Genomic DNA, 18,413 nt, shown 5'->3' with positions numbered 1-18,413 from the left:
TATGTACACGTAACTCGTACGTAAAAGAAGCACACGTCCCTCGTAGTAGACGAAATTTCTCAACTGTAAAGTCCTTTCCTGGGAAAATAATTCCGAGAAAAGGGCTGTTATTCGATTTCAATGTGATTTCGAGCTTATCGAGAGTATCCGTGATCGATTTCTCACGTTTCTACGTTTTATTATAAATTTGATGTATTATATATATTTTTGTATGTGTGCCTTTGATTGTAAGTACGTTTAAAATATGAGGGTTTTTATTGCAGAAACTCGGTAAATGAGCATAAACTAAAAATTATTATTCGCTTAAAGTATAATATATTAAGAAAGAGCGAGAAACTTTTGGAACGATCTAATACGAAAGATAAGTAAGTATAGATTATAAAAAAGTTTAAAACAAATGGATATCAGTGCATAACGAGCGAATTCGGTGAATAATTGGTTAAAAAAAATTAATGCATTTGAAGCGCGTAGGTATGTACATGCAAAAGGAGAAGTCCAAGCGTAAAATATATCCCGCAATTTTTCTCGAGAGTAGAGAAATATCGATGGATAGAAAATTAAATTGACGATCGAGCGTGAGTCCTCCGAGAGACTACGGTCGATTACTTTGGAAAGGTTACGAGTTTTATTTCGAGCTAGGGGTAGAAACTTTGAGTATCGTTAAAGGTGAAAGAAGAAAAAAGATGAAAAAAGGTAGAAAAGAAAAAGAAAAATGCGTCCCTTTCTTTTAGTAGTTGTATCTAGCCGCGTTATCTATTTTTTGCTATCGTTCTTTCAGCGTAAAACAGTGGCACACGTGCGTTATCTTTTCTAGGTTCTGGTGATACGTCCTGAAATGCGAAAGCGACGTCGTTTGTACGTTTTTCAAAATGCCAGACCGCGGATTCGATTAGGGAAGCCTTGTCGACCTGGCCCCTTTCGGGAATTGCGGGGCTTGACAGTGGCAGTGCTCTGCGATCGCGGTTCCACCACACGGTAAAACAATGACGAATGTGTCCTGTCGCGCCCAATACGGATCCCCGTCGGAGTCGGCGTCGGAGCCGGCGTCGGAGCCGGCGTCGGAGTCGCCGACGAAGAGATAGAGAGAGCAGGGCGAGGGACAATGGAGGGACAGAACGAAACTGCGAAGGGGTTGCACGGTACCCTCTCTACGATTCGACGAGATGTCGCTGTGGTATTATCGAGCGGATTTCCTTTATACGCGTTACTATACACAGAAAGACAGCCTAGTCGAATTCCAAAGTGTCTCAGAACGAGACCAAAATTACTATCAAAATTACTATTAAAATAGTCATATGGTCCTTTATTATTTATGTTAATACATTTACAAACAATCACTTCAAATGCAAAAACATAATACAATTTCATATAATCGAACGAAATGTTTAACGATCGAACGAGGATCTGCGAACGAAAACTACGTTAAAAACATTCAGCTACAGTTTTATTTTTCTAATCAAATTCTAACTACCGTCTTTCTCTCTCTCTCTCTCTCGATGATTTTGCCAGTCTAACGAGATCTTTATATTTTACGATTATACACTCCCGAATTATCCTAAATAAACCAATTTTATAGAAGAAGTTTAGAGAGAATTCGTGTTTTGTAAAACCACATCTCGAAAAGTATAGTACGAATTTCCAACTGGAATTTGCATCGTTCGTGGTATTGCGTTGCATATACTCGTGGATACTCGTTGCACATACTAGAGAACATATTAAAAGAATAAATAAAAAACATCTGTTCTTTATCTCTTGAATTTACAAGTTCTTTTACTTTGGCCGGAAAAAAGAAAGAAATTTCTTTTTTTTTTTAATGTAATATCAGACTTGAAAATAAAACAAGATAAAGAAGTTAAACTACAACTTTATTTGCTTGTGTTATCGTTATATAGCGTAAGACATATATATATATACACACGTGTATGAACGATGCACTAATGCGGTAGAGATTTATGCATGATCAAATGGATTTTGGACACGTATCGCGGTACATGGTTTGCGGTTCGCTTCCTATTCCGTTGGAGAACATTGGAGAATATTGTCACCTGTGTTTCGAAATTAAGATTCCGCATATCCACTAAATGTAGTGGATTTGTTACCAAACTTATGTATTTTTAGAAATGATTTCAATTTCTAGTATATTAATTTAATCGCGTTTGCAACAACATTACGCAAAATGCATAATGTTTGGGGTTTATTTGTTTTTATTTTAAATATTTAATATTACAGAGAGAGAGAGAGAGTTGCAGTTATCTTTACAAGTATCATTGGATTCTGAAATTTGTAGGAAATATCTATTACATCACCGTGCAACTGTTGTATTATGTATATACGTATGCATGTATGTACGTTTGTAGGTATATACGTATGTACTTGGAAACAATAGCAAACTGCGAGCGAACAAGGTTCCACGACATGTTCGTAGTAGTTGTGTGAGGCGAGGAAATAAGAGAAAGAGAAAAACGTCGTTTGAAATTCCGCGCCATATGCTCAATGGCTCTTCTATTACATCTCTTTACTCTCCTTGTTCTTTCCCTAGTCTTCTCTTTCCTACATCCAGCGTCTCTTAACTCTTTCTCTCTCTCTCTCTCTCTCTTACCCACCCACGGTCAATACTCTTTTACCTTGCAGCTGCGGGGAAATTCAAATTTACGCACCGACTGCCTCCGCTGTGTTTTTCGAACTTATGAAAAATGAGTCTAGTCGAGAGGGTCCGTACCACCCTCTTTAGATCACTCCTTTTGCACTACTCTATTCTTTGCACTCTCGCGACTCTTTCTCTCTCTCTCTCTCTATTTCTTGCTTTCTGAGCTTCACCTTTTTGGCTCTTATACTTTCTCCTCTTCGTTTTACAACTCACCGATAGTTTTCCTTTATTTTCCTTACGAACTTTCCAAGCTCGTGGCTAAAATTTCAAATGACCTTTCTTCCTACGATCGATCGATTTCAATACGGAAAGATGCAATTTTCGATAAAAAGTATAGTAGATATGAAATAACGATGTTGCGTTAAAAGGTTTAGGAAACATTGATTTAGAAATTGAATAATGTGATAGGAGAAGGAAAATGTTAAGGTTTTTTATTAATTAACTTCACATGCCGTTTATTAGATAGAAGGACAGAAGAGGTAAAAGGGAAAAGAGCATAAAGCGAAAAAACTTGGTTCATCATTTTGTTCCCCCGAGTGGATCGAGTTACCGCTCGCGTTGGAAACTACTATCACTCGCGATGGTGGTTCACATTTTCCGGTAAGAACGTGAACTGTGGGTTTATACGTATCGTGTCTCCGGAGGTTATGCGACATAATTTACAGTGTCGAGCTCGTCCGAACGTGTAAAAAGCGTAAGCGAAAGCTAGGCTGAAACAGCTTCGAGTGTAACGGCTATGATCTTGATTTTCGAGATACACCCCGAGTTTAAATTATTACCTACCTATCTTATGGGGATTATATTCTAACGAGTAGGTAGCCACGGAAATCACTGCTTTTGATATACATCTACTACTAATCTACGTTTCCGTGTAATTTTTTCCCTCTTACTGAAATAATATCTAACTAAAATGAACTTTCTCGAATTATACGAATATCTAGATGAAATGACGACATTAACATATTGTATCGGTTACTCGACCCTCTAAACTTTAGGAGAACGTTTATCTCGTTGACTCGATTATACGAAGAATAAATAACACTCAGAGAATTTAATGAAAGTGATTCGACTCAATTCCGAGTTCTTTAGTTTCTTCTTCCTCTTCTTCTTTTTTTCTTCTCTCTTTCTTTCTTTCTTTCTTTCTTTCTTTCTTTTTTTCTACCGATTCAATAGGGAAGGTTTCTTTCAGTTCGGGTAAAACTTCCACGACCGTGGCTATTACCGTCCGAGATTAGAAGCTTCTTTTTCTTCTTCTTCTTCTTCTTCTTCTTCTTCTTCGCCTTTTTCCGCTTTTCTTTTTTTTCTATCTGCTTCCATTTTCCTCTCTTTCTCAACTACACACTCGACTCTTGTTCTTCTTTTACTTCAGGTCGAAAACACGAGAGAAGGATGGACTCGCCAAGTCTTTTGAAAACATGCTCGAGAGGGGGTGAGAGGGGGAGAGAGGGGGAGTGGATTCTCCGTTTGGCTCGACGTTTACGATCGCTTCGAGTTTGAACGAGGCTAATCGTGCAGCAGGAAACGAGTCTCATTCTCGAGATCTTGGACACCCATTTCTAAAGAAAAAGAAAATAAAGCGTGTCGCAGTTTTTTTTTTCCTTTTCTTTTTTCGAAAACTTTCATCTCGAGGGTCTTCGTTGCGCACGAAAGGATTCACAAAAAAAAAGTCCTTTTAATTTCATCCTTGGGTATTCTATTTTTTCTTTCTTTTGTCTTTGAATTTATCAAATAAATATTTTACGTTGCATTCGTATAATCAAATTTCAAACCAAATGAGCATAAAATTATTGATTATTAATTATTATATCGTAATGAAAAAAGTTGATTGGAACGTTAATAACGAGATGGATTTTGAAATTCGTAAAGAGAAAAATTTCGTGGTTTCACGGATGCATTTTTTGTTGTTGTTTTGTAATATACGCACGCATTACAAAATATGTTTCGCGTTTGCCGTTTGCCGTCTGCTCGTTGACGCTGGCTGGTGCTGTTACCACCGTGGAGAAAAAAAAGGGCGGACGCGCGCGCAAACGCAGCCTTCGAAAATTTACGAGCGTCATTATTAAACGCTAGCCAAGGATGGTCCACGGGTGGTGCGGTCCCTTTTTTAAAAACGGTAGCTTTAGATATTAATTCCTTCCTCCGGCTAGCCCTCTTATACTTTTTCTCGTTCAGTGCGCGCGTTTCAGCTGTGCACCGTTGCTCCCATAAGGCCGATGCTGGAATCAAAATTATTTGTCTTCCACAAATTCCTTCGCTTACCCTTCCTTATTCTCTTCTTCTCTCTCTCTTTCTTTCTTTTTCTTACTATTTTTCTTTCTCTCTCTTTCTCTCTCTTTTTACTAAAGTGACGACGTTGACCGTAGCATTCTTAATATCGATGAAATATATCGAATATTTTGTCGTCTATTCAATTTTCCACTCCTTCTTGTAAGGGCAATATCGAGCGGTGCAATTTCAATCGATAGCAGTGTATCCGAGCGTGCGTCATATGTGCACATAACATGCACCTATTGGTGTATGTTATACGTATGCATGCACACGTATATACGTATGTATCGGTTCATCGATAAATGGATACATTCCAGTTCTCGATCTATTTGAAAATAGTAAAAAACATACACGCGTAAATGCCCGGGATATTCGCAGACCGTTGACGGATAAAACACACAAGCATTTTCATCCTGGAAGTTTTTAGATTGCATTTTTTATGGAACGTTATAGAGAAGGGAGAAGGGAGTATCACGTTTGCCATAAACATATGTACGTAGTACACCGCTCGTATTTTATTGATCAAACTCCCCGATCGCTCGGTGCATATTTTTCGAAAATATTAACAAAGTCTTATCCTCATTCTTTTGAAATCTTTCGGCTTCTTCGTTATTTGCAATATACGACGAGGATAATGAAACGCTTTGATTCGCCTACGCCATGGAGGATAAAATAGACGAAAATAATTCTCTACTCGTTGTTCTACCCATTGTAATGTACATATATGTATACGTAGATACTTATGTACGATCACGATCGGCAGATTATTTTCAAATACACCGTCGTAAATTGCGGTTAAGAGAATTGCACTTAAATTATAGACGAATTTGGTCTCTTTATTAGAAGATGAAAACGATGCAGTTATTGAGCCAGGCTGTACAACGCGAAACGATCCTGTAATTCTCTACTTGCATGCGCCTGGTCTGATACCAGTACCACGCTTACGCGCATATTTTCCTTCGTGTGTGAGTGGATGTGTTCGAGTATTTGGTACGAGCACGTAACGTCCTAGTCATAGCATTACCATGCTCTGTGCACGTATGTGTGTACATGGGTGTACATGGGGGACTGAGAGAGAATAGGCTCGTCTATCGCAGCGACGTGTCGTGTACGTTTGCTATGTACCGGTGCAAGTTCTTATACAAAGTTTACGCGAGCATAGACATATGAACGCACGCACGCACGAATGCACCTGTGTGCGTAGAAATCGCGAGATCCTGTATAAAGGTACTTGAGCAAACATATGCGTGATTTAAAAATATAATATATTCAACGCTTGACCGCCATTGTGCTGTTTAACTAGCCAGCCATGTTAACTACCAAGCTTTTCTCTATTTTCTCTCGAGCTTTTTCATCGCTTCTCTTCGATCGAGTTTTCCTTCGCTTCTTTCGCGCTCTCTCTCTCTCTCTCTCTTTCTCTCTTCCATTCTTCTTCATTCGTGTGAGGTTACAAGAGCTTACACAAGATCCAACAAACATACGTACGACGTATGTAAATATACATATATATCTACTTTATTTTTACATCGTTATTTTTTCCCGTAGGTACCTTCCTGTTAAACGAGTTCAACGATTTTTTTTTTCTTCTTCGTAAACCATATGGTGTAATAACGATCGATGAAGAGAAGAAGTATTTTTACTTCTATTTTATTTTAACGTCGTCCTCTTCTATTCGTCGTAGTCGTTGCCGTAGTCGTTGCCTTTGACAAAAAAAGCTATCTCTCGCGTCCCATTTTGCTTGGACAATAACGAGCACGTTTTATTTCATTTTTCTTTCCTGTTAGCCAAGTTATAATAATTAATCATTGACGTATTGCTTTCTTATCAACGCAATAATAGATTTTAAAGTTATTAACAACTACTGGTCGTTGGAAATATTTCTCTTTCAAGTTTTCTCTTTTCTTCCTTTTTTTTTTTGCCGTTTATTAAATTAGAGAGGTAGAGAGAATATTTAATCGAAACGTCTTCTCTTTAAATGCATACTTACATACATACATATGTATAAGTAGTATATATATGTACATATACATATCTCTATATACTTTAATAATGATATTCAAGGACGAATTTAATTTATTATTTTTATTATCTTTTAATTATTCTTTTTTTCATGAAAAACAGGGCCTTTGATAATAAGTTACTCGAGCGTGTTGTAACTCGTTGTAAAACCTTTGGGTAAAGCGACCCACGTTCCCATACAACCAAGCGGATTACATTAAATTTGAGAAAAGATCGATTTAATCGATATACCTAACTATCGATGTTTGTCCTGAAAATAACGAAATATTTATACGTCATTGGAACGTGAAACGTAATAGTGAATCCATTTCGTTCATGATATCTTAATATCGTCGGTATTAATTTAGTAAAAAGCGTCTCTTTAATCTTCCTTCGACGGTTAATTAAAATTTTTATGATAAACCGCTCGTTTCACTAACGACGGAATTTCACGTTTGAAAAAGTAGATACGGATGAAGATTTTAATGATGATTCTAGAAGATATAGATATTTGAAAAGAGATTTGACGTACAGTTGTAGCTAACGTTGATCGATAACGTTACACTCCATCGGTTAATTAAAAGAAATAATACGAGTAACCGAAGAAAAGTAGAAAAAAAAAGCAGGAATAAAATTGTATCTCATTCCCTCTTTTTATTTACGAGCGCATAAATATTTAATATTAAATTTGTACGGTAGGTAGGAAACGTGTTTTGTGGAAAACAAAAGCATTACTGTTTTATTCGCAATATTATATTATATTTACAAATGAATAAAAGGAGAGATTCCTCAAAAAAAAACACAATATGTTTTCAGGAGAACACACAATTTCATTTGTATCCTTTAGAAAAAGAAACATTTTCACTGTGCGCATTATTGCGATGCGCGTACGTTCGTAAATGAGAGGAAACAATGTGTATACTAGAAAATTAGTAGACTAACTAAAAGAAAAAAAGGAGATATTTTAAATCGGATTTATTTCTCTACTATTTCTATTATCTACGGATAGAATATATTTTGGGAAAAGAAAGTACATTTGGCATTAAATGTTTACGCAAACATGTAGAGATTATATATGCGTAGCATTTAATTTGGATCAATTAACAAACCCTAACGCGTTTCGACGTTTCGCGGGTCGGCCCGAGCATCGGCTAGAATTTTAGCAGAGACGAAGCATAACGTAATTTAATTAGATCTTCCCCTTACTTCGTTCGTTCTAATTTAATCTCGTTCCACTAGGTTCTACATTCATTGCAATAAGGGCCACGGCACTCCTCCGCGTTCTTTGTTTTCATATCGTCGAACGGATAAGCAGCACGAGCCGCGATAGATCTCGACGGACGTTCCACGTGCCAGTAGCTTAATTGCTTAGGGATTCGTGCTCTTTATACCTGTTAAACCGCGAATCTACTCACACCTTTACAAGCACGCACACACACACACATACACGTATTAGCAGCAGTATTTAAGCTGATAACCTAATTAGAAGAAGGTCTTATACAAGATCGAGCATCGAATATGATTTATTATCGATAATATACTTGCGTTATTATTGAAGTTATACTTCTTTTTGAAGTTATACTTCTTTTGGCGCCTTGGGGAAAATGTAATGGGGAGTGATTTTTTTCCGAGCGTCTGAAAAAACGACACCATGAAGTTTGTCAGTATTTACGACGCGCGGCAAAGCGATTTCAAGTATACGGCATGAAAAGTTGTCTTCTTTTCTTCTTCCCCTTTTTTTCTCAAGCGGGTCACCCATCCAAATACTAATCGTACTTAGCGCTGCTTTACTTAAATGATGGAAACGAGAACTAATGCTGTAACCGCGCCATGATTGTTGACGCGTGAAGTAATTCGATATATCTCTCTTATATTTAGTGTGGACTGATATCTATATTTTTATATTTTCTTTTTCTTTTTTTATTCTTTCTTATATATATTATTATTATTTTTCTTTTTTTTTTAAGTTATTTTTTAAAGTTATTTTTGAGGTTATTGAGGTTATATTCGTTTTGGTATGGCAATGAAGTATAACTTCTTACGTGCGTACATAAGTACACACACCAGTTTTTTTATATATAAGAGTAGAGGAACTGCGAGCAAACAAAATTTTAATATATAAGGACATTTCATAAAGCTTCCCATCGTTTTTGTAGTCGTAGCGCGACGAGTTCCGCGACACCGTGTATAATTAATTCCACGTAAATCGAATTTATGAATTCGACGATCCACGCGAATTACCGTCGGCTGTGGTATCTCTGTTATTGCTTTATCGTGTATTAGAGATAGGCAACGGGAACTTTCCATTTGCTCGTTTGAAATTCGAAGTACGTTCTCCCGGAGATTTGTGCGAGTCGATCGAAGGGGGTGGTGGTTGGTGGTGGTGGTGGTGGTGGCATAGCTTCTCTCGCGCTCGCGGAGAATCACTGGATTGAGCTCGCTTCGTACAAACTTGTTTTACAAAGAGAAAGAAGAAAGGAAATGAAGAGGGAGAGGAGGATTATAAAGGAGAACAAAGGGGGATGAAGAGGGTGGAAAAGGAGGAAGTGCAAGTGGAAGACGAGGACTACAAAGAGAATCCAATAACTTTCATGATCATAAAAGAACTGCGTTATTACATCAAATCAAGGTTAAAACGATGTCTCCTTCGATATCGCCGGATGTAGATTGTTCATCGTGCGATTCAAAAGAATTTTCTCTCCTATTATTGCCGATGGAATCGTAGCCGATAATTACGGATTCGCGAGTAACAAAAAAAGAAAGTAAAGAAAGAAAGAAGAAAAAAAAAAATAAAAGGAAACGGAAAAGGAATAAAGAAACGAAAGGAAAGAAAATAACACGGTAACAACGTTTGCGGATCGCTAATCATTAATCAATACTCTCTCACGGATGAGTTGGTCCCTTCGAATTTCAAGTATCTCGCGAATAATTTATATTTGATCGACGTACATAAATTATTATTACGATCTTATTATTCATCGGAGATATTCCTAAAGCTTCAAAATTCGAGGTTGACCCTCTGGAGAATTCGTACGTGACCCGAAGGAAAATTCAGTTTCTTTCCATAAATCGGTAGATCAATCTTGCCGGTTTCTCCAAGTTCGTTCAACAGAATAAGAGGAAAGAAAAAAAATAGAAGAAGAAGAAGAGAACAGGAATGGACGTAGAAAAGAGAGAGGGATCGTACGAACGAACGATGTATCAAATCGGATTCAATATCTCTCTTGACATTACGTAAAGATGCTATTTCTCGATTCGAGTTTGTCCTCTGTTTATCTCTCTCTCTCTCTGTCTCTCTCCCTCTCCTTTCTTATTCTTCTTTCGTTTTCTAGTAAATCCTATGACAACCGTTCGACCAAAGCTCTTGCAAACGGTAAATTGAAAAGCATAGCTATATTCGAGAAAAATCCGTTATCGTTCGTCTCTCAATTTGGATTATCGTTGATTATACTTTAGAAAATCTTCGAAACAGTTGTATCGGCTATTTTCTAGCGAAAACTAACGCCTGATTCTTTTCCTCGTCCTTCCCTTATCACCATATCTTCAATTTTATCTCGCGTCTCTCTTCTCTCTCAGCAGGCAGGTGTATTAAGCGTGAAATTAAAACGAATAGGATCGTCAACGTCGCGTGTAAAGTTTAATTTAAAAAAGTAGGTTACGATAAACTGCTTCGTGTATGGCATCATAAACTTGGCATTATCTTAAAAAACGGGCCTCAAAGAAGTATAAATCCGATCTACGTTATTCCGACCAGACGACAGCCTCTTTTCCCTTCGGACCAGCGAGATGATTTTAAGCCCTCGATGAATAACGATCTTAAATTTTGCATAAATTTCTACTTACTCTCTTAGCTGAAATCTATATTTTCGTGAACCCGTGACATCTTGCAACAACAACAAACAGCGTTAAGATTATCAACAATTATTGGACATAATTATTAATTAATTATTGACAAAATAATAATAGGATATAAACACGAGTTTACGTTTGAAATGAAAACCTCGGGAAAGATTTTCGTATTCGAGTGGATCGATGAGACGATTTTCTTGTCGCGAATCGGCTTCCAGGATAAAAAGTGGAGAGACGAAAAAAAAGGGGAAAGGAAAGTAGGAAAAAAGAATGAACGACCAGTGGATCAAACCGAATCCAATAACTCCCGTGGGATTACAACTCTGACCCGCGGGAGTCGATCGAGTTAGAAGATGAGAGGGATGAGGGACAAGGGCTGCCGTTGCTGGCGTTGCTGGTGGTCGAAGGAGTAGAGGAAGGAGAAACCCAGCTCGTGGGTTCATTTCTAAGCTTCTGTCGACGAGACTTGGCAGCCTTTACTATTTTGCAAAAGCAATAGACTAGAATAACTCATACGAGTATATTCCTACTCCTACTGTCAATTTCAAACTATTGATATTTCCTTTAATTGCAATATTTCATTGTAAGGAAATTATAAAGGATGCAAAGGATGCAAAGGATGCGGGTTAACCGTAGGTCTTCATGCAGAAGAATTATTAAACTTTGCATTACAAGCAAATATCAATTATTTACAATTTATACTAGGAGTGGGTACGAATACTATCGTGACTAAGGGTATGCAGGGATATGTTCTAAGATTTGACTAGGCATTCCTTGATCTCCTATTAATAGATTTCTCAGTACACATATGTAATATGTATATATATATATATATATATATTATAGTATATATTATATATTATAATATGGTTGTGTGTGATGTTCAATTGACGTTCCACTTGCTATGGAATATCGAAATTAATAATATAATTAATTCAGTATTGATCGGAAATAATATAGCAATGGAAAATAGCTGGAACATTTGTATCGACTTTTCGTTGTCATTGCATGATTCGATTATGGTAGTATTTCTAAAGGTATTTTGAAAATTCGCCTTCTGTACCGTATCGATTTTCCATTTTCGATGAAACACGCTTGGATAAATCTACGGTTGGTCTTGTTCCGGACGACACGACGGAAGTATTTTCGAAGGAAAAGCTTGGAAAATCGGGAGGCGAGATATCAAAAGTACCGATGGCCATGGGCAAAAGTAAGAGCTAGCGGGCAAATGACGAAACACAAACGGTCGGTACTCAATCACGTCCGAGGTAGGTAGGTAGGTAGGTAGGTAGGTAGGTAGGTAGGTACAACGATTTTCGTGACGCTCTGCGTGAATTCACCGCAAATTGAATTTCTACGAACGTGATAGTCTTGTTCGCGAGCAAATAACACATATACGTATAAACACAAAGATCTACGAGCCCCTCGTATTTATCTATATGATTTGAGAAGAAGGCGAAAAGCTTTCGTGACACACGAGAATACACACACACACACACACATACACATATATATTTTTGTATAGTAGAGAAACAGAGATAGATTCAAGCAACGAATAGACGCTTCGGCAAGCAACGATAGGTATATAACTTATAAGCCTTTCGTAGGATTTTGACAAATCGTCCAAAACCTGTTTTCATTTCTCCCTCTTGTTCTCTTTCTCTTCAATTTTCTTTTTTCTCTTTTCTTCCTTTTATATTCCTTCGTGATCCTCTTTTCTAGCCGAGGAAGAATTACCTCGGTGACCAGTGGCGTGCCACTAAATTCTCATGGTTTGTATCGGTAGAACTTTCCCAACGGTGCTAGTTCTCTTCTTTTCTACAGAATTCTTCATGTTTCTACTCATACTATATTTCTTTTTCTCTCTCTCTCTCTCTATCTCTTTACTTCTATACGAGTTACCTTTGTTTCGAGCAGATCGTTTGTAAAATTCACTGACCTAGACCAAATACTAGTTCACAGTAAATTTGTATCTAACATTTTCTTTTTCATTTAATCCACAGCTTAAAAAACGAACGAAATCCCTTTAATAACCTTTCATCTCTTTTCTCATTACACTATTTTTGGATGAATAATAAAGAAACTTTGTTGAAAGTTCAGTCGTATTTACAATGTAAACCTTATAAATGTCTAAGCACCCATCCACGCTCGTTATCCATTATTTATGTATGAAATGTTCGATGGAAACGCAGAGAAGGCTTTTTCATCGATCGATTCCCATTACATGGTGTTTCGGTCCATACGTGTAAAATTGCGCTTCCATGTGTTTGCGCGCGCTCGCGCGCGCGCGCGCGTGTTTTTGTAAGTATAATACGTTCATGTTCAACATTATATGTACAAAAGTTAAGCGCGAACGTAAGTATTAAGTTATGCATAGTTCAGCGAACATTTGTCACGAATATGCAATATACCCAAGGAGATGCACATTTAGGTCATGTACGCTATCGCTCATGAATTATCGACCGTTTACGTATGTGTATGTATCTATCTATGTGTGCATATATGTATATATATATATGTATACTGTCTATATAGGTTTAGTCTAATCATCAATCCACACAGGTATTAATCGTCAACGGTTGTGATCAATGTTTCAAGATTTCTAGTTTCCTTTTCTTTAATGTAATTTAACTTAGCGCATAATACTATACTTCAAAATGATAGGATAGAAATAATCGTTCTAAAATTGGATTTTTTCATGCGACAAGATTAAATTGAAAGTCGATCATACGTATGGTAAAAAACTTGATCTTTTACTTTTGTTTTATCTTATTGTTAGTCAAATACAACTATGAGTATTAAAATTATACGAGTATAAAACATTTATAATGATATGTAAATCGAAAGTTACTTACTAACTAACGTGAGGTAAGGTATACTGTGTTGAAAATGGGGTGAGCTGCAAGCTTCTTCCGGTCTTGAGATAGCACTTCCTGTTTGCACTTCTATCACGTGACCGTCTCTTCGGTAAAACGCCATGCACATGTAACCGCTTCGGCTGTGAAGAGTTTCAATCAGTTGAGATATAAAAGTACGTGTATAAATATACAATAAAGTTTAGAATAGAAAATATATCGAAAAGAAATAAATTATATTTCTAGGGCAATTAGATGAAAAGTTTTTTTTAAATTCAATTATCAACCATTTTCTTTCTCTTTGCTTTCTTTATTTTAAGACATATAAAATAATGAAAAAATACAAATGAATTATATAAGCTAATAGAATTTTGTAAATTTAGATCACAGATTATTAGATTGGTCGATAAGTTAGCGTAGTTTTTGCTTATCTATTGGAGTGAACTTGACAAAAATATGAATAAATGATAAAAATTACCATCCAACAGTGAAGTGGGCAACCAGCATGGTCATAATCATACTGGGAGCAGTATTAGTTTGTTTGATAGTATTGCAGAGAATTTTCACATCTTGATCCTCTTGTCCAGGAATATACTGTCCATCCAAAGAGCCACTATCGAACCTGGAGGAACTACCGTTTGATCGAGCAACGTGAAGGGAAGCGTTTCTAGGATGAAAGGTATAGGATCTTCCGAGATCTAGTGTATGCCATGTGAGTCCTCCGCTACTATGACCAGTCAACCAGTTCGGGAAACGGCATTCGCCTGGTGATGAGACTGTAACACAAACGGATCAAAGTCAAACTCTAGTACAGTAATAGAACCTTCATTAACGTTCTACTATCTGAACAGTGTAATTAATTACAGAACGTTTTGTCATTTCTATCTTTATCCGAATTTGTTTCGTTAATTTGAATCGACGATGAAAAGCCTCGGAAGTATTTTACCTTTAATTATACTATACTAAATACTATATCATTTATTTCATTATCATTGAAAATAATTATTCGTAAAATTATATGATGAAATAATTACGTACAATATGAAAGGATAGAATATGAAAAATGACAGGATAAAGATATTTCATACGTTCGATATTTGAAATGGAATCGTTTCTGTCACACCCTACTACGATATACTTTTCTTTTTTTTTTTGTCAAGGGTGTAAAATGTAGAGGAAGAAAAGAGTTATTTCGGCCTTTCCGGACCGAGAAATGAGAGAGAAAAGGGTTAAGAAGGTCTAACGGAAGGGAGATGAAGGGATAGAGTAAAAGAAAGGAAAAAGGAATTGAATAGAAAGGGTGGTGGGAAGGGTGGAGGGAAGGGTAGAGGGAAGGGTTGACAGAGTGCACGTTCGTTCGGCTGCTTTTATGGCGCGTAAAAGCATTGTTGCACGACGTGGAAAAGAATGGAAATAATTCAGGCGCTCCTTCGATAAGTCCGTCGACGCGAGCGGCCGAAACACAAATTCCTCGATCGTAAAAATCGAATGGTGCTTTCTCCCTACCCCTCGGTTTCACTCGTTCGTTCGTTCCCCAAGCTCGTTCGCTTTTTTTCCTCCTTCTTTTCCTGTGTATGTACTCTCATGGTCGGTAGGTACCTTGGTAGATACCTTGGTAGGTAACTTGGTAGATAGGTAGGTATAGCTAATTCGAATTTTAACGACGACGATAAAATCGCGCGAGGACACAGAAATGGCGGCATGAACTTCGGTGCTTTTCTTTATTACCGAGTTACGCCATAGTATGCGTGTCTCTGTATACCACGCTTGACAGAACAAGTAACGTACTACCTCTTTCTATCTCTTTTTTCTTATTTTCCTTCCATGATGGCAATTTCCATCGAGTTCATATTTAATGCACCGATTATCCAGCAGCCAGAAGCGTGTCGATTCACGACTCGTGCTTCCACCGATTTCTCTCTCTCTCTCTCTTTTTCTCTTTTTCTCCTTGTCTCTTTTGGTTCGTTCTTTTGGACGCTAGAGGTAGGCAAAATATTCTATATGCACTCTATATGCATCCGGTTGATATAATCGTTTAAACGATCTTCGAATAACTCCGTGAGTTCGACTCCGCTAAATTATACGAAGAAGGAAATTTCGTGTCGAGCGAGGAAGAGGAAAAGGAAAATATGAGGGCACACCGGCCGAAGCTCGATATTGTATTTTTCCAAAGAAAAATAGAATGCACGTACCGAGTATTTTCTTCTCGTATTTTCAGTAGGATATACATGCGGTAGCACGTGTACGCGAAGAACAATAATAACATGCATGCGAGTATTCTTTTTATACGTTTTCCTTACTTTTTCTTTACAAAGATATCAGTTAGATACTTTTTACGACACGATAATACGAATTTATTATTGATTCTAACTTCTTCCCCTGTCTTGTTTCGTTTTTGCTTTTTAGCGAAGAAGAAGAAGAAGAAGAAGAAAAAGAAGAAGAAGAAGGCCCATCTTCTGTAAAACGTTTCTTATCCGTGGAAAAGCGGGCGGCATCCTTCTCTTTCCCTCTCTCTCTTTTTCTCTGTGTGGCTTTTCATTCGCTTCATAAACCTAATGTCTAGGAAGGAGAAACTCGCGATGCGCCCGCAAAACTCGATATCTCGAGACGTGGCAATTTCTGTAACACCACTTTTTGCTAGGAAGAAAACGCTTCTTGGGTTCTGGTTACTCATCTACGAGATGACTTTCTCGCTTCCTGGCGCCCGACTTCTTCTTACAACCCACCTCCTCGAGCTTTTACGCTACCTTTCGTTTCTACCACGGAAGACAAGAGATTCCTGGCAAAGTTTCTGTGTTACAAGATCTCCTCCTGTCCACCCCTTTTTCCTTTTCCTTTTTTTTGTCACCTTTTTTAATCTTCTTTTTGTTCCTTTATTTCCATCCTCGAGCACATTTTCTACGCTCGCGATAACGCATATTTTTACAAATCGATTTTAACAACGAAAGATAATACAATGCTAATTATTTTTTATTTAGAAACGTCTTATCTTCTTTCATTTATCTATTTATCTATCTACCTATCTATTACTTTTTCCACTCTCTTTCGAAGTGCCTACTACGAAACTCCTCGAACGAGTTTCTCTTTTTCTTTCTCGTGCTCGTCCACTCGCAAGTTTCATCCGCGTGTCGTTGACTACGCATTCGACTTCGCAACGATTCGTGAAAGAAAGTAGCAACTGTTGAGGATGAAGAGAGAGAAGAAACCCACCGAAGTGAAATCCGTTAACGAAGTTTGCCTCGAGACTGTACGTATAGACTAAAATACGGGTTTGTAAACTGAAAATGAGGAGCTCGAGAGCAAGTGAAAATGAACGCAATAAAAAGGAAGAAAGTAGAAAGAACTGAAAAGAAGTTGAGTTTAGAACCGTGTAAATATTTTCTCTTTTCATATTAACGATCTTTAATCGCAGTCAATGCGTTGATACATTTGATCAATGAACTCTCGTCAAAGAGAAGAAGACATATTTTTTCTGTTAGTCGAATATCGAGAAAAAGAATGAGGATGGAGAGCTGTATTATTTTGTATTCTCCCATGAAATAAAAATCGCGTTGCTCGAAACGTTACGAATAAACGTTGCGAGCATAGAAACGTGGATATTTTCCAACGCGAATCGGAGGAACATATTTTGAAAGGAGCGTTTACGATAAGTGGCCGATTATTGGCGTTCGCATACTCGACGATCGTTTTCTATGGACCATTCGCTCGGACCGATAAATCTCTCGAACGGACTGAGTTGCTTTGGGTTCGGTTGCTTCGGGCTTGGAAAAATTTGAAACGGATGTTCGACAAAGGAAAGAAATGAGTTTAATTGAAAAGATTTAGGAATGATTGAATGTATCGAGGTTACCTTTTTTCAAGGTCATCGTCCTAGATCCTTCCGTAGCACTGGAAAGGCCGTTGCAAGTAGCGTCGCCGCTTTGAGCCACCCGGTATATTTCGGCCGCGCCCTCGGGCACCGGTCCACTCGGTGGTCCTCTCGGTGGTAGGGCGACGTCGTGATCCATGCCGCCCATGCCGCCCATGCCGCCCATGCTACCTCTGTTTAGATTGCCCTGCACCGTCTGACTGGCCTTCTCGTAGACGAAGCATCGGTATCGATCTTCGTTGCTCGACGCGTGGTTGTGATGTAAACGGCCGACGAGGTACCGGCTGCTACCCTCCTTCCATGTGGCCAGGCACTCGAGCTCTTCCACTGGAAACGCAACAATTTACCTTATAACCTATAAGCCATTACAAATTTTAATCTTCTTTCTTTACAATGATCGTTCCTTCATTTTTCACAAACTCAATATTTATCGAAACTAAGTAAACGATTGATAAATAGAGGAATGGTATGTCTGTCAGTTGGCACAACTTTGTTAATATTTACCCTCGACGTATTTATTTTATATAATTCATTTGTAAATAAAAACGAAAAATTACATTTTCCGAATCTTTGTTAACAAATGAAATATTTATTTATCATATATATTTTATAAATATACATTTTTATATATAGTCATATTTTCACAATAAATTTGTCAACGTTTGAAACGAACGAACGAAGAAGATACATGCAAAGTTTCACCCTTTTATCGATTCATGATGACCGTTACGTAGATATATTTGCGTGGATAATTTTTTATCATTATTTGAAAACGAATTAAAATTCGTTTAAATCGAACTCAAAATTCATTTTTATCCTTTTATTCGAATGAAAAATATTTTTCATTGGACGCGCCCGAGTTAAAATGAAAATCGCGCGAATAAACTTGGAAGAGGAATTTTAATGTCACGTAGAGAAAGAAAGAAAG

General features: G+C 37.5%; 1 protein-coding gene across 11 annotated transcripts in view; it reads right to left on the bottom strand.

Moving 5' to 3' along the window:
• The window catches only part of LOC122526224, a 218,115-nt gene that overhangs the window by 22,107 nt on the left and 177,595 nt on the right, over nt 1-18,413 (bottom strand). For all 11 annotated transcript variants that reach the window (XM_043649484.1, XM_043649482.1, XM_043649481.1 and 8 more), the window contains 3 exons: nt 17,468-17,812; nt 14,096-14,393; nt 13,618-13,760 (listed from right to left, as the gene is read on the bottom strand). In XM_043649484.1, the coding sequence (XP_043505419.1) occupies nt 13,618-13,760; nt 14,096-14,393; nt 17,468-17,812 (786 nt within the window). The remainder of the gene's footprint in view (nt 1-13,617; nt 13,761-14,095; nt 14,394-17,467; nt 17,813-18,413) is intronic.

This window comes from Polistes fuscatus, unplaced genomic scaffold (genome assembly GCF_010416935.1).
Source record: "Polistes fuscatus isolate 324 unplaced genomic scaffold, CU_Pfus_HIC Scaffold11, whole genome shotgun sequence".
Classification (NCBI taxonomy): domain Eukaryota; kingdom Metazoa; phylum Arthropoda; class Insecta; order Hymenoptera; family Vespidae; genus Polistes; species Polistes fuscatus.
Note: the sequence above shows the minus strand (reverse complement) of the source record. Positions and strands in the feature narration are given on the sequence as shown.